The sequence below is a fragment of the Oncorhynchus gorbuscha genome, linkage group LG09, assembly GCF_021184085.1.
Source record: "Oncorhynchus gorbuscha isolate QuinsamMale2020 ecotype Even-year linkage group LG09, OgorEven_v1.0, whole genome shotgun sequence".
Lineage (NCBI taxonomy): Eukaryota > Metazoa > Chordata > Actinopteri > Salmoniformes > Salmonidae > Oncorhynchus > Oncorhynchus gorbuscha.
Genome location: NC_060181.1, coordinates 53,297,388 through 53,314,559, shown reverse-complemented (window position 1 = coordinate 53,314,559; position 17,172 = coordinate 53,297,388). Strand labels below are relative to the sequence as shown.

At 43.9% G+C, this 17,172-nt stretch overlaps 1 protein-coding gene across 5 annotated transcripts in view; it reads right to left on the bottom strand.

Moving 5' to 3' along the window:
- Positions 1-17,172, bottom strand: part of LOC124043758 (leucine-rich repeat flightless-interacting protein 2-like) — a 66,547-nt gene that overhangs the window by 41,285 nt on the left and 8,090 nt on the right. For 4 of the 5 annotated variants that reach the window (XR_006840379.1, XM_046362688.1, XM_046362685.1 and 1 more), the window contains one exon: positions 7,088-7,174. Coding sequence is in view for 3 of the 5 variants with exons in the window: in XM_046362688.1 (XP_046218644.1) it covers positions 7,088-7,174 (87 nt within the window). In the remaining 2 variants the exon portion in view is untranslated. Of the gene's footprint in view, positions 1-2,367; positions 2,687-7,087; positions 7,175-17,172 lie in introns of those variants that run through there. The other variant, XM_046362687.1, reaches the window with a different exon arrangement.

The window sequence follows — 17,172 nt, the reverse complement described above, 5'->3', positions numbered from 1 at the left end:
TGGAGTGGGTCCAGTGTGTCTGGGATGATTGTGTTGATCTGCGACTTGACCAGCCTTCCAAAGCATTTCATGGCTATAGATGTAAGTGCTACAGGACGATAGTCATTTAGACAGGTTACCTTGGCGTTCTTGATCACATGGACTATGGTGGTCTGCTTAAAATATGTAGATATTACAGACTGGGTCAAGCAGAGGTTGAAAATGTCAGTGAAGACACTTCCCGGCTGGTCAGCACATGCAACAAGTACGCATCCTGGTAATCTGTCTGGCCCTGCGCCTTGTGAAGGTTAACTTGATTAAAAAGGTCTTACATTGCCTACACAGAGCGAGATCAGTTGTCCAGAACAGCTGCTGCTCTCATTTATGGTTCAATGTTGCTAACCTCGAAGCAAGCATTTATGGCATTTAGCTCGTTAGGTAGGCTCGCGTCACTGGGCATCTCGCGGTTGAGTTTCCCCTTTGTAGTCAGTGATAGTTTGCAAGCCCTGCCACATCGGACGAGCATCAGAGCCGGTGTAATACGATAAGATCTTAGTCTTGTGTTGATGCTTTGCCTGTATGATGTCGGAGGTCGTAGCGAAATTTCTTACAAGCGTCTGTATTAGTGTCCCGCTCCTTGAAAGCGGCAGCTCTAGCCTTTAGCGCAGTGCAGATGTTGCTTGTAATCCATGGCTTCTGGTTGGGATATGTTCGTACAGTCACTGTGGGGACGACGTCATCGATGCACTTATAAAGCTGGTGACTTGTTGTTTTGGATGAATCACTGAACATATTCCAGTCTGTGCTAGCGAAACAGTCGTGTAGCTTAGCATCCGCTTCTTCGGACCACTTCCGTAATGAGCGCGTCATTGGTACTTCCCGTTTGAGTTTTTGCTTCTAAGCTGAAATCAGGAGGATAGAGTTATTGTCAGATTTGCTAAAGGGAGGGCAAGGTAGAGCCGTGTTTATGTTTGTGTGTGGCGTAAAAGGTGATCTAGAGTTTTAAAAACCGTATCTAGTTGCACAGGGGACATGCTGGTAAAATTGGGTAAAAACAGATTTCAGTTTCCCTGCATCAAAATCACCGGCCACGAGACGCGCCGCCTCTGGATGTGCTGTTTGTTTGCTTAAAGCCATATACAGCGTGTCTAATGCGGTTTTAGTGTCAGCATCGGTTTGTGGTGGTAAATAGACCGTTATGAAAAATAGATTAAAATGATCTTGGTAAATAGGATGGTCTGTCATGAGATAAACTTGAGACTTCCTTAACATTAGAGATCGCGCAGCAGCTTTTTAAGAGACACACCCCTCCCAGAGGCTGCTGTCCGGTCTAGACTATGCATGAAAACAACAAAAAAAAACAATGCGAGTTGTACAGTACATTATCGATGTCAGCCACGACTCCGAGAAACATAGAATATTATGATTCTTCAGGTCCCGTTGATAGGATAGTCTCGAGCGGAGCACATCCAATTTGTACATTTGCTAATAGAATGAAGGGAAGAGGCAGTTTATATGCTCGCCAACAGTCTCGTCAGGATCCCAGCTCGCTTGACACTTGCACCTTGCAATCCCGGCGATTAGGGCCCGGTCAGGAGTAAGCAGAAAGTCCAGAGCTGCCGACTCGTTGAAGTAGAAAATTGTCATGCAAATCGAGGTTAATGATCGCTGTTCTGATGTACAGAAGCTGTTTTTGGTCACAGGTAATAACTAAAAAAAGTTATGATCAGCATAAAATAAAACACAAAATGGCAGAATTGGTCAAGAGCACATAAAATGGCTGCTATCCTCCACAGCGCCAGGCCCCGAACAAAGTATTTGATAAATGCTTGATAGGTTTCAAGGAGTGGTTTACTATTCCCGAAGTAAATTGATTTTCTTTAACGTAAATACAATGTTATAGAAGGGTGCAGACACTTTTTTGGTGATTTCACTTGTTTTTGAAAAACTTACCCCTGCCGCAATAGACTTCCTCATTGCTTGTTGTGCACTGTGGGGGTGACCAAAGGACCTTAATAAAAGCCCCCAAAAAACACCCAAATTACATCCCTTTTATAAAATGCGTGTAGCCCACGCAGCACAGCTGGTGGAAGAAACGGCTCGAGTCACACTAAATGGAATATAATGACGCGGATAAAGCTAGGCATGACAATTTCATGTGTACAACATCCAAAGACCTACACCACTATACAGAGAGTGTGTCTGTTTTTGGTCAATAATGAAAAGCGTTACTTAATTTCTCAAGTGTATATAAAACACGTAAATACTTAACTTGCCTCGCTCAGTGCAAGTCCATTATAAATCAGATGAGTTACATTCACACAATAAGCTCAGGTACCGTACCTCCCGCTTCACGTCCCAACTAGCTTCAAAACATACCGAGCTCACCTTCCTATTTGGAGGGGTCCCCGGACGCCCACTCAGGGCAGCCCGGATCCCCCTCCCTGCCAACCGCCGCCCGGCCGTCCTGCTGCTGTCACGATGCAAACGTAGTGTGTGCCATAGACGTCACCAATGATGACGGCCTGGCTTGCAGATGGGATCAGGGGAGGTTGAACGTTCCCGGGTCAGATGATGCTACAACTACGACCTGATGATTCAGGTTAGTTAGCGCTACTGTAGAGATACAACTAGTAATCCACTTCTGGCTTGAGAGTTCCTCCAGTTGAAAAGTAGATCTCCTAAAGTTAGCCTCCGGACAGTATTAGAAAGCATAGCCACCCTCTGCTCATGCTGTTCAGACTCTACGTCGTTGGAGCAAACCACTGTTAGTCGACTAGAGGCTTCACTAAGGAGCACAGACCACTAAGCTACTTTGAGGCTTGGATTGAGGGTTTAAACTACACACAAACGTCCTGACCAGACTAATCTGAACACTGACTGTTAATCTGTGTTAATTGAGTCACTGACTCAAAGCCACAAGAGGGTAGAACATATTTCAAACAATGCTTGATAGGGGGAGATTGTTGAAATGGTTTAGTCAACTTACTCAATAGTTGGTCCAGATGATCCCCCTGCTCATGTATACCATAACACAGGGACGGTGCCATTTGCTCAACCACGTGTCTTTTGAGTGTCTCATAGCTGGCATTTTTCACATTTAAAAATGGGACAAGTGCTAAATATAATGACAAACTCAGAGGTGGGACTAAGTCACTATTATTCAAGTCACAAGGTCAGAGTTGAGTCCAAAGCAGAACGGATCGAGTCCAAGTCCAAGTCGTGCATTCTAACAGCAAGTCACAAGTCAAGTAATAACAAATATCTATAGCTTACATGCAATGACTTGTTCAACTACAAATCTTTGTCTATTTATTGAGACTACCTGTGTCTACGCCACATTTTTAATATGTAATACATTTTTAAACAACAAATTCCAAATGCAAACGATCAATGTCATTTTGACATACCAAAAGCCCAGTAGACTTATGCTAGTAATCATTGCTTGATGCCATAAGGCTGGTGAGCTTTCAAAGCACACAGTTAATATTCTTTATCACCAATTTTGTTGGAGCTGCATATTTATGGCAATAGTCTTTCCCTACAATTTAATGTTTGAGCTGCACCAAATCAGAAACTGTTCGCTAGCAGTGGTTCAAAGCTTGCGACACCCTTCGCACACACGTGTACAATCACAGCACAAATGAACAGTGATGCATTTTCAAAAACGCAAGACAGAAATAAAGTTTAATACCTGCATTTTGAGCTGAAAGTAATTCATGTTAGCAGTCAATATGAACTGGGAATATCATGTCAAAAACATTGAAGGTTGTGCGATGTTACAGCCATCTTTACACATAGTCAGTCCCCACCACTGAGGTATATACACACACACAAACCGGTAATTATAACCCAACCAAACCTATCTGAAATATGAAAATGAAATTACCAAGTAGCTTATTGTTCTGGAAAAAAATGCATCCGTAGCTGATTGCTAAACTATTTTATATGGATAATATGGGAGGTAGGCTACTGTTTTTTCCAGGCAAAACCAATGAAAATTAAACATGTGATATTGGTTACTAAAAATGGATAGGATTATCTGTGTGCCCACCTTTGAGCTCCAATGCTGTTGACCAGGTATTGGTCAATAGTCAAGAAGCACAACCTTTTGTTTCTAAAGCACATATGAGTTTTCTGTAACTAAACCCAACAAAAAAAGAAACGTCCTCACTGTCAACTGCATTGTAAATCTTTATCTTACAACAACGTTCAACAACTGGAGACAAACTGAACAAGTTCCACAGACTTGTGACTAACAGAAAGAGAATAATATGTCCCTGAACAATAGGGGGGGGTCAAAATAAAAAAAAGTGACAGTCAGTACCTGGTGCATTAAGTACTGCAGTGCATCTTCTCCTCATGGACTGCACCAGTTTTGCCACTTCTTGCTGTAAGATGTCACGGGGGGGGGGGGGGGTATTGTCATGCTGGAGAGTCAGGGTGGGCCTGCAGGAAGGGTACCACATGAGGGAGGAGGAGGATGTCTTCCCTGTAACGCACAGCGTTGAGATTGCCTGCAATGACAACAAGCTCAGTCCGAAGACGCTGTGGCAAACCGCCCCAGACCATGACGGACGCTCTAGAGTACAGGCCTCGTTGTAACGGTCACTTCTTCTACGATAAACGCGAATCCGACCATCACCCCTGGTGAGAGAAAACCACAACTCATCAGTGAAGAGCACTTTTTGCCAGTCCTGTCTGGTCCAGCGACGGTGGGTTTGTGCCCATAGGGGACTTTGTTGCCGGTGATGTCTGGAGAAGACCTGCCTTACAACAGGCCTAAAAAGCCCTCAGTCCATCCTCGCTCAGCCTATTGCGGACAGTTTGAGCACTGATGGAGGAATTGTGCATTCCTGGTGTAACTCGGGCAGTTGTTGCCATCCTGTACCTGTACATGCCTCCCACTCTTTCTATTCTGTTAAGCCAGTTTGCGCAGTTCTGTGAAGGTAGTAGTACACAGCGCTGTACGAGATCTTCAGTTTCTTGGCAATTTCTCACTTGAAAAAAGGTGCTGTATAAAAAAAAAAAGAAAGACATAGAATATAAACATGCTTAAAGTATAAAGATGAGAACTAATGTTACTGTCCCACTACAAAACAGGTTATGAAATGTTCAAATTTATTACAAATGAAGAAAGTTTAATTGCATAAGTATTCAACAATTTGATATGAGACGTGAAATTGAGCTCCGGTGCATCCGGTTTCCAATGACCATTCTTGAGTAGTTTCTACAACTTGGAGTCCATATGTGGTAAATTCATAAAATTTGGCATGATTTGGAAAGGCAAACAGCTCTATATAATGTCCCACATCTGAGAGTGCATGTCAGAGCAAAAACCAAGCCATGAGGTCAGAGGAATTGTCCGTAGAGCTCAGAGACAGGATTTTGTCGAGTTACAGATCTGGGGAAAGGTGCCATAAAAATGTCTGCAGCATTGAAGGTCCCCAAGAACAAAGCGGCCCCCATCATTCTTAAAATGGAAGAAGTTTGGAACCACCATGACTTCCTAGAGCTTGCTGCCCAACCAAACTGAGCAATCGGGGGAGAAGAGCACCACTCTTTCTATTCTGTTATGCCAGTTTGCATCAAGGAGGTGACCAAGAACCCGATGGTCAATCTGAGAAGGACAACCATCTCTGCAGAACTCCACCAAGCATCATGTCTGGAAGAAGCTAGACACCGCTTATCACATGGCAAAAACCATAGTGATGCATAGTGGTGGCAGCATCATGCTGTGAGGATGTTTTTCAGTGGCAGGGACTGTGAAACGAGTCAGGATTGAGGGAAAGATGAACGGAGACAAGTAGAGATACTTGATGAAAACATACTCCGGAGCGCGAAGGTTCACCTTCCAACAGGACAACGACCCTAAGCACACAGCCAAGACAACGCAGGAGTGGCCAAACTGACAGTGCTTAATTTGCAAATGCAGGTGTCCCCAAATACAGGTGTCCCAAGCTTGTAGCGTCATACCCAAGAAGACTCCAAGGCTGAAATCCCTGCCCGGGAATGAACCCGGGTCAGTTATAATGCCTCTAGCACTACAATGCAGTGCCTTAGACCGCTGCGCCATTCGGGATACCCTTAGTTTAATATATTTTTTTATACACTTTCAAATATTTCTACAAACCTGCTATTGATTTGTCATTATGGGGTATTGTTTGTATATTGATGAGGGAAGCAAAACAATGTAATACATTTTAGAATAAGGTTCTAATGTAACAAACTGTGGAAAAAGTTAAGGGTTCTGAATACCTTCCGAATGCACTAAGCTGGCAACTAGATAGTACCATATGCTCCAGAATATTCTAGATGTAAAGATTGCATAACTTCAAGATCATACTAAGATTAGACTAAACTTATTAAGAAATGATGATGGGTCCCAAAAGGCAAAACTAGGATCCCTCATTTCCTAGATCTAATGATAATGTTCTTGGCTGTTGATTATACTGATGGTGTTAAAGGGATAATGTGACTTTTTTGGCAATTCATTTTTATGTCTCTGTGTAGTTTCACAAGTGATTGCTAAATAACATTAGAGAAGACTTAGTCATTGTTAAATCTATGTAGTTAGTAACTGCGCTAACGCTAGTTAGCAATTTCCTTCAAACTGCACGTAGACATAAAAATAGTATCCATGAGTTAATCTGACTGAGTAAGTGGAAAAAGGGCTTAGTTGCCAAAGTCTCGCACTATGACTTAAGAGTGTATGCTAATTTGTTTGGTAGAAATGACCAGCTGTGCATTCTAGTGCAATGGAGATGGTACACCATTAACACTGGTGACCACTGGACCCACCCTGGCACAGGACGTTTACGAATGAAACACTGTTCACAGGAAATGCCTTTAATAACAGACAGCGCTTCCCGACCTGACTCCTTGGTCATGTGACATGGGTCAAGGTGCCTAAAGCTTGGGGTAGTTTTGGGATTAAGTCTTTGTAAGGTACCTTACTACATCAGGTCTGGTTTTGTCTGTCCTTTCGAACTGTAGTTGTTCTGTAGGTATGGATACTATTTGCATGCATGTTTGTGTGCATGTGTTCTATAAGATAAGTGTGTACATTGTGTGCATTTGGGTGTAATGTAGTGCTCTTTAGTTATACCTCCTCCTGTTGTCTCTCCAGCTCCTTCATGCGGATTTCTCTGGCCTCTGCCCTGGCCGCCCTCTTTAGAGCAAGCATGGCCTCTGCCTAAGTTAGAGAGAAAGATGAAAACAGGGAGAAGGAAACAGAAGACAAATAGAGAGCAAGGGAGAATGAGAGAGAGCGAGATCAGTTTAGCATGAACTCCAGCATCTATAAATGGAGAGGATGAACATGTCATCAGAAATCCTTTTCCTATACAGGGCTCATGTTCCCAACTGTTTGACCACAGTATGTTGCAATGCACTGCTGGGAAGTTAACCACGTCGACTTCCATTAATATCACAACATTTAATTTGTCATATTCTACAGTATATGGCACACAATGATGTAGGTCTTTAAATACATAGGAAAGCCAAACAGACACATTCAACCCTTGATAATACTTTTTTTTTAAATCAAGGTATCATTTGGAAGGCTGATGTGCGAGTAAAATAAGCACCTGACTATTAAAAGGGTGTTACATTATTTATTTAAAGAGTCTATTACAGAAATAATTGTGTGTGTATATTTACGTGACATTTTCTAGTTTTATTTGTCGTATGTACAGGATACACATGGTATTCACAGTCCAATGAAATGCTTACTTGCAGGTTCCTTAGACAACAATAAGAAATAATAAAATACCACCTCTGGGATTAATTGAAACGCCGACTGCGAGCCAGGCCTTATCGCCCAACATCAGTGCTCAACCTCACTAATGATTGTGGCTGAATGGAAGCAAGTCCCCACAGCAATGTTCCAACGTCTAGTGGAAAGCTTTCCCATAAAAGTGCAGGCTATAGCAAAGTGGGGACCAACTCCATATTAATGCCCATGATTCTGGAATGATATGTTTGATGAGCATGTAGTGTATTTACACATGTTTTTGGGGAAGGAGGGATTGGGGGAGCAAGTGTTTAAATTGTGCAGTATGCTAAGTCTGGTAGCAGCAGTTACAATGGGTGTGTAGCGTATGTGCCGAGAGTCAGTGCAGTTCAAGTGGTCAGTCCAGTGTTCAGTAGTCTGATGGCATCAGACGCATGCTTCGGTACCATCTGTCTGACGGTAAGGGAGTGAACAGCTCATGACTGGGGTTTGTGGGGTCCTTGATGCTGTGGGCCTTCGTCAGGCACCGTTTTGAGTAGATGTCTTGGTGATTTACTGGCCCATCTTCACCACCCGCTGGATGGCATTGTGGTCTTGGATGGAGCAATTTCCCGTATCAGGCTGTGATGCAACCAGTCAGGATGATCTCAATGGTGCAGTGATAATATTTGGAGAGGACCCGGGGTGACATGCCAAATTTCTTCAGTCGTTTTAGAAAGTAGAGGCGCTGCTGTGCCCTCGACAGGACTGGTGTTGTTGCTGGTCCATGTCAAGTCCTCGGTGATGTGGACGCCGAGGAACTTAACTGCTGACTCTCTAATGCAGTCTTGTTGGTGTGTATCGGGGAATGTTCCCTCTGCTAAAGTCAACAAGCAACTCCTTTGTTTTGCTAACATTGAGGGAGATTGTGGTGCCAGAACAGCGCAATGCCAGTTCACTTACCTTCTCCCTATAGGCTGACTCCTCATTGTTGGTCATCATCAGGCCTACAACCATGGTGTCGTCAGCAAACTTGACGATGGAGTTGGTGTAGTGCAAAGACACGCAGTCATGGGTGAACAGGGAGTACTGCAGAGGGCTGAGGACACACCCCCGGGGGGTCCCTGTGTTAAGAGTCAGTGTGGAGGAGGTGTTGCCAATCCTCACATCCTGTGGTCTTCCCATCAGAAAGTCCAGGATCCAGTTACAGAGGGTAGTATCCAGAACCAGGGATTGGAGGGAACAATAGTGTTGAATGCTGAACTGTAGTCAATGAACAGCATTCTTAAATTGGTGTTCCTTTTGTTCAGATGTGTTATGGCTGTGTGAATAGCGATGGAAATGCCATCTCCCATGGACCTGGTGGAGCAGTAGGCAAATTAGAATGGGTCCAGTGTGCCTGGCATGCTGGCCTTGATGTCGGCTATGACCAACCCCTCGAAGTTCATGATGACCGGGGTGAGTGCAACGGGGCGATAGTCATTTGGGCATGTCACCTTGTTAATCTTGGGCACTGGGATGATTGTGGTCTCTGAAGTAGGTGGGGACTACAGCCAGGAACAGGTTGAAGACGTTCGAGAAGCCGCCTGCTAGCTGGTCAGCACACATTGAGGACGCGGCCAGGGATACCATAAGTACTCACTCTTGAGAGTTTCTCACATCAGCCTCAGAGAGCGAAAGCACCTGGTCGTGTTGTCTGCCTTGAAGCGAGCATAGAATGTGTTAAGCTCATCTCAGAGGGAGGTTTCGGTGGGCACTAGACAGTGGATTTACCTTTGTAGTCCATGATAGTCTGTAGTCCTTACCACATGCTTTGCGAGTGCGAGTAGCCAAAAATCAATTAAAAAGTTTGAGTCTGTATTGTCTTTTTGCGTCCCTAATGGATTTGTGGAGCTCGCACCTGCTTGTCTTGTATGCTTTGCGCGCCACCAAGTCATCAAGGTTCGTTCTGCTCACATTGAATGTGGCAGTACGGGCTCTCGTCATGGCACGGATATCTCCGGTCATCCAGGGTTTTTGGTTGAGGTATGTCCGGATTGTTATTGTGGGTACAGACACATTTCCTAATGAAGCCTATGACTGATGATGTATACTCCCTCAATGTTGATGGATGAGGCCTGGGTGGATGAATCTTTGAACAGATTCCAATCAATATTCTCAAAACAGTCTTGTGGACTTGTTAATGTGTGGAGGTTAAATATTTCTAAGAATATTTTTGCATTCCCTGCGCCACCGTTTCAGCTGAACGGGGGGGGGAGTTCCTGTAGGGGAACCCATGGCCTTAAGAAGTTTTTAATTAACTAGGTCTTTATTTGCGTAACTTGACCACATGACAATAATAAAGACAAAAATAGAGCCTGCAGGACATGCTATTGTGTTCCATACAGGCATTCGTGAAATTACTCTTCCCCCTGTAGTTGTGAAACATACCAGACCAGTTTAGTCCACTGCCTTGACCTGTGAACTCCACAATGCAACCCTAGGCCCTGTTAAAATGAGTTCTGCCTTCCTAGTTTTCTTGAAGTAATCACTGATCTCTCACAATTCGATAAGATGAAAGCTAGCCCAGCCGTCACCTTATTAGTGTGAGATCAGCGATTACTTTCAAGAATGGAGAAAGGTTGCATTTTCGATTGGAACAGAGCCTTTTTTGTAACAGCATACACCACTGGTAGAGGCCGCAGAGTACCAATGAGGAAAGGTGGATGACGTAGTAGTGGTTTAGAGGAATGTAAATGTCAGCTCAGGAGGTTTACATTAGATTCCGGCAAGACCATCCGCCTTAGTCTGTGCATGAAAGCGTCTGGCATGGAATAATTTTCCAGAGAAGTGGAAGGCTGCCTACCAAGAGAGACCAACTTCTGGGAAATCCCTATCTGATAAGTGCTAAACAGCCATGAACAACTTGTAGCGATGCCAAGAATGGGTTCATCAGGATCATTGGTCATTAATAGTACCACACTACTTTAATGTGTTCTTAAAATGGTGTGATAGAAATGATTAACTGAGGGAGCAACTAAGTGTACTTGTAATTCTAAAGCAGTGTGTGTCCGGTCAGTTCAAGAAAGAAGATTAGTGGATCTCGCTTTGCAAGCCTTTACTTCGCCGATCTCTAGTAAGCCACGTTGATCTTTCGTTAGCTCCCAGGGGAGAGTAAGAGTTACATAGAGAGCTCAGTGGCATTACATTTCTTGTTAGCTTCAGCCTTAATAATCACACCAGAGGGCAGAGTTTTCCCTGTGAGCCCTGTGGTATAGCAGTTGTCATTACCATTAGCCTAGCCCCTTTAAGTCCCACTCCAACCACAAGTGGCTAACAAGCTAAGGACATGGTCATTCCATTTAGTTTCAGCAAGTCATGACACCCACCATCTCAGATTGTTCTGAAATGGTTTCTGTAGTTTACCCGTTTCTAAGATAAATGTTTTTTTTTTCACAAAATAATGTTTCAGGAACGTTTTAACTGAGAATTTAAGCCAATTGATTGTACCAAAATTGGCCATTTCAATTTAAAAGGATTCTTAATGTTCATTAAATATAATACCCAACATCCGATTTGGACCAAACCCCTTAATGACAGACGTAAGGAATGCAAATAATTGGTCAAAAGTCGAGGAACAACTGACCCCCTCATCTTTATCAAAACAGTCAGTACAGCCATAAAATGCACTATATGCAGCCATTAGTCATTAGCAATAGCATTTGCTGCTACTAGTCATTACCTCAAAGCATTACTCTAACCCCACCCGGCTACACACCCAGTCACCTACAAAGTAATCCTGGAGCCAAGTTCTGGTCACATCAGTTGATGTCCCCGAAGAGAAGGTAATAACGTTGCAAGTTCACAACTGGGTAAAAGGAACAGCTGAAACAAGTTGGTTTACATCTAGTTTAAACACTAATTGTTAACTCAAGTACTGTAACAATTACAGGAAGGAAGTTAGATAGCTGACAAAGTTGTTTGGTCTCACAACTTCGGGTCATACTGGCTGACCCTTTCCGATTCTATTCAGAGAGAACAACATCTTCCCACCCCATAGCTCTGTTGGGGTTTCACATTTATGCACAAATACAAAAAGGCCTGCACTGCACTGTAGACCACACACACACCATCGCACTGCATAAAAAGTGTGAGATGCCGACACACACACACCTCTGTGCCATTTAACAAAGTGCTGCAGGAACCTTAACCTTGCCTGTCCCCAGACTTATCTACGTTTGGTGTCAGAAGTAAGATCCAAAGTGCATGTCGATGGTATTGCCGATGGGTTCAAGTTTGAATGGAGAACATAAGATGTGCAGCATGTTTACGTGCAGCCTTTCAGAGGGGATCGAGAGGGAAAAAAAGGGGGGGGAGAAAAAAGAAAAAAAAAAAACTCTCCATGTCAGCGTTAAGTCCACTATTGTGGCTAATCCTTATTGTGGCTAGCTTCACATAGATGGGTCCAACCACCAGTAATCAAATAACAGTTTTATAAATTAGGATTGTTAGATCACACACACACACACACACACACACACACACACTACACAGATGAATCACATTTGAAATACACTAACTGGAATGCTCCAGTTTCACACACACCATGCTGGTCATTTATGAACATTTGAACATCTTGGCCACGTGTATATTAGTTAGCTATAGCTACTGCAACAGATGAATCCATCTGACTTGTGACATTTGAAATTTGACCATGCTGGTCATTTAGTTTGAATCTTGTGTTCTGTTATAACTACGTTAAAAAAGCCACCGTGTAACCTGCATTGTTTGCTGTTAAATTATTGTGTGATTTGTGTGCAGTCAAATTATTGTGTGGTGTGCAGTCATATTCAGGTCCTGATTGGTCAACAAGCTTATTTCACATCAAAGTGTTATTTGGCAAAATGGTAAAAAACGGGGACATACGTAAATGACAACAAAATAACTTGTGTAACACCTTTATTGTAACTAGGCCATTCAGTTAATTAAGAACAAATTCTTATTTACAACGACGGCCTACTCCGGACCAAATTGCGCGCCGCCCTATGGGACTCCCAATCACGGCCAGATGTGATACAGCCTGGATTCGAACAGCTTGGAAAATTCCAGAAAATGTTATGTTTTAGAACCTTCTGATAGATTATGTAAATTAACCTGAGTCAATTGGAAGTGTACCTGTGGATGTAGTATTTCAAGTCCTACCTTCAAACTCAGTGCCTCCGTTTTACATCATGGGAAAATCAAAAGAAATCAGCAAAGACTTCGGGAAAAAAAAAAGTGTAGACCTCCACAAGTCTGGTTCATCCTTGGGAGCAATTTCCTGCACATCCGAAGTCAAAGTAGCCACCCTTTGACTTGACACCTTTACACACTCTTGGAATTCTCTCAACCAGCTTCATGAGCTAGTCACCTGGAATGCTTTTCCAAAAGCCTTGAAGGAGTTCCCACATATGCTGAGTACTTGTTGGCTGCTTTTCCTTCACTCTGCAGTCCAACTCATTCCAAACCATCTCAATTGGGTTGAGGTTGAGTGATTGTGGAGGCCAGGTCATCTGAGGAAGCAATCCATCGCTCTCCTTCTTGGTGAAATAACTCTTACACATCCTGGAGGTGTGTTTTTGGATTATTGTCCTGTTGAAAAACAAATTATAGTCCCACTAAGCCCAAAACAAATGGGATGGAGGGTGTATCACAGCAAATCAACCATGAAGGCCTGATTCAGGCAGTCTCCTCTGAACAGTTGTTGTGTCTGTTACTTGTACTCTATGAAGCATTTATTTAGGCTGCAGTCTGAGGCGTAGTTGATTGCCGATTACTGAGGCTGGTAACTCAAATGACCTTATCCTCTGCAGCAGAGGTAACTCCGGGTCTTCCTTTCCTGTTGCAGTCCTCATGAGAGCCAGTTTCATCTTAGCGCATGATGTTTTTTTGCGACTGCACTTGAAGAAAATGTCAAAATGCTTGAAAGTTTCTGGATTGACTGAGCTTCTTGTCTTAAAGTAATGGACTGTCGTTTCTCCTTGCTTATTTGAGCCGTTCTTTCCATAATATGGACATGTTCTTTCACCAAATAGGGCTATCATCTTCTGTATACCACCCCTAACTTGTCATAACACAACTGATTGGTTCAAAGGTGTTAAGAAAGAAATTACACAAATTAACAAGACACCTGTTAATTGAAATGAATTCTAGATACCTCATGAAGCTGGTTGCGAGAATGCCAAGAGTGTGCAAAGCTGTCAGGGCAAAGGGTGGCTACTTTAAAGAATCTCAAATATATTTTGATAACCCTTTTTTTGGTTTCTACATGATTCCATGTGTGTTATTTCATAGTTGTGATATCTTCACTAGGATTCTACAATGTAGAAAATTACAAAAATAAAAAGAGAAACCCTTCAATGAGTAGTTGTGTCCAAAATTTTGACTGGTACTGTATTTGGTAGAAAAGCGGTTGCGGCTATAGCGGAAGAGGATGCGACCAAGAAGAGCTTCACTGAGCTTAAAAATCATTCTGGGGAAGTTGTCCAGATGTTTCTCATTGGTTCACACAGTGCAGGCCTCCTTGTTACCCCTGAGGAGAAACTATATAACTCAAGGTCTGGCCTTTCATCTCAGGGTAGGGTGGGAAGACTGTGGTATTAAATGTAAAGCAGTAGCTGCTAATATTGCACCAAATCAAATCAAATGTTATTTGTCACATACACATGGTTAGCAGATGTTAATGCGAGTGTAGCGAAATGCTTATGCTTCTTGTTCCGACAATGCAGTAATAACCAACAAGTAATCTAGCTAACAACTCCAAAACTACTACCTTATAGACACAAGTGTAAGGGGATAAAGAATATGTACATAAATATATGAATGAGTGATGGTACAGAGCGGCATAGGCAAGATACAGTAGATGGTATTGAGTGCAGTATATACATATGAGATGAGTATGCAAACAAAATGGCATAGTTAAAGTGGCTAGTGATACATGTATTACATAAAGATGCAGTAGATGATATAGAGTACAGTATATACATATGAGATGAATAATGTAGGGTATGTAAACATTATATTAGGTAGCATTGTTTAAAGTGGCTAGTGATATATTTCACATAATTTCCCATCAATTCCCATTATTAAAGTGGATGGAGTTGAGTCAGTGTGTTGGCAGCAGCCACTCAATGTTAGTGGTGGCTGTTTAACAGTCTGATGGCCTTGAGATAGAAGCTGTTTTTCAGTCTCTCGGTCCCAGCTTTGATGCACCTGTACTGACCTCGCCTTCTGGACGATAGCGGGGTGAACAGGCAGTGGCTCGGGTGGTTGTTGTCCTTGATGATCTTTATCGCCTTCCTGTGACATCGGGTGGTGTAGATGTCCTGGAGGGCAGGTAGTTTGCCCCCGGTGATGCGTTGTGCAGACCTCACTACCCTCTGCAGAGCCTTATGGTTGTGGGCGGAGCAGTTGCCGTACCAGGCGGTGATACAGCCCGACAGGATGCTCTCGATTTTGCATCTGTAGAAGTTTGGGAGTGATTTTGGTGACAAGCCAAATTTCTTCAGGCTCCTGAGGTTGAAGAGGTGCTGCTGCGCCTTCTTCACGATGCTGTCTGTGTGGGTGGACCAATTCAGTTTGTCTGTGATGTGTACGCCGAGGAACTTAAAAACGTACTACCCTCTCCACTACTGTTCCATCAATGTGGATAGGGGGGGGGGTGTTCCCTCTGCTGTTTCCTGAAGTCCACAATCTCCTTAGTTTTGTTGACGTTGAGTGGGAGGTTATTTTCCTGACACCACACTCTGAGGGCCCTCACCTCCTCCCTGTAGGCCGCCTCGTCGTTGTTGGTAATCAAGCCTACCACTGGTGTGTTGTCCGCAAACTTGATGATTGAGTTGGAGGCGTGCGTCGCCACGCAGTCGTGGGTGATCAAGGAGTACAGGAGAGGGCTCAGAACGCACCCTTGTGGGGCCCCAGTGTTGAGGATCAGCGGGGTGGAAATGTTGTTGCCTACCCTCACCACCTGGGGACGGCCCTTCAGGAAGTCCAGTACCCAGTTGCACAGGGCGGGGTCGAGACCCAGGGTCTCGAGCTTGATGACGAGCTTGGAGGGTACTATGGTGTTGAATGCCGAGCTGTAGTCGATGAACAGCATTCTCACATAGGTATTCCTCTTGTCCAGATGGGTTAGGGCAGTGTGGTTGAGATTGCATCGTCTGTGGACCTATTTGGGCAGTAAGCAAATTGGAGTGGGTCTAGGGTGTCAGGTAGGGTGGAGATTATATGGTCCTTGACTAGTCTCTCAAAGCACTTCATGATGACGGAAGTGAGTGCTACGGTGCGGCAGTCATTTAGCTCAGTTACCTTAGCTTTCTTGGGAACAGGAACAATGGTGGCCCTCTTGAAGCATGTGGAAACAACAGACTGGGATAGGGATTGATTGAATATGTCCGTAAACACACCAGTCAGCTCGTCTGCGCATGCTCTGAGGGCGCGGCTGGGGATGCCATCTGGGCCTGCAGCCTTGCGAGGGTTGACACGTTTAAATGTTTTCCTCACGTCGGCTGCAGTGAAGGAGAGTCCGCATGTTTTAGTTACGGGCCGTGTCAGTGGCACTGTATTGTCCTCAAAGCGGGCAAAAAAGTTATTTAGTCTGCCTGGGAGCAAGACATCCTGGTCCGTGACGGGGCTGGTTTTCTTTTTGTAATCCGTGATTGACTGTAGACCCTGCCACATACCTCGTGTCTGAGCCGTTAAATTGAGATTCTACTTTGTCTCTATACTGACACTTAGCTTGTTTGATTGCCATGGAGGGAATAGTTACACTGTTTGTATTCGGTCATGTTTCCGGTCACCTTGCCCTGATTGAAAACAGTGGTTCGGGCTTTCAATTTCACGCGAATGCTGCCATCAATCCACGGTTTCTGGTTTGGGAATGTTTTAATCGTTGCTATGGGAATGACATCTTCAACGCACGTTCTAATTAACTCGCTCACCGAATCACCGTATTCGTCAATGTTGTTGTCTGACGCAATACGAAACATATCCCAGTCCACGTGATGGAAGCAGTCTTGGAGTGTGGAATCAGATTGGTCGGACCAGCTTTGAACAGACCTCAGCGCGGGAGCTTCTTGTTTTAGTTTCTGTCTGTAGGCAGGGATCAACAAAATGGAGTCGTGGTCAGCTTTTCCGAAAGGAGGGCGGGGCAGGGCCTTATATGCGTCGCGGAAGTTAGAATAGCAGTGATCCAAGGTTTTTCCAGCCCTGGTTGCGCAATCGATATGCTGATAAAATTTAGGGAGTCTTGTTTTCAGATTAGCCTTGTTAAAATCCCCAGCTACAATGAATGCAGCCTCCGGATAAATGGATTCCAGTTTGCAAAGAGTCAAATAAAGTTAGTCAGAGCCATCGATGTGTCTGCTTGGGGGGGAATATATACGGCTGTGATTATAATCGAAGAGAATTCCCTTGGTAGATAATGCGGTCGACATTTGATTGTGAGGAATTCTAAATCAGGT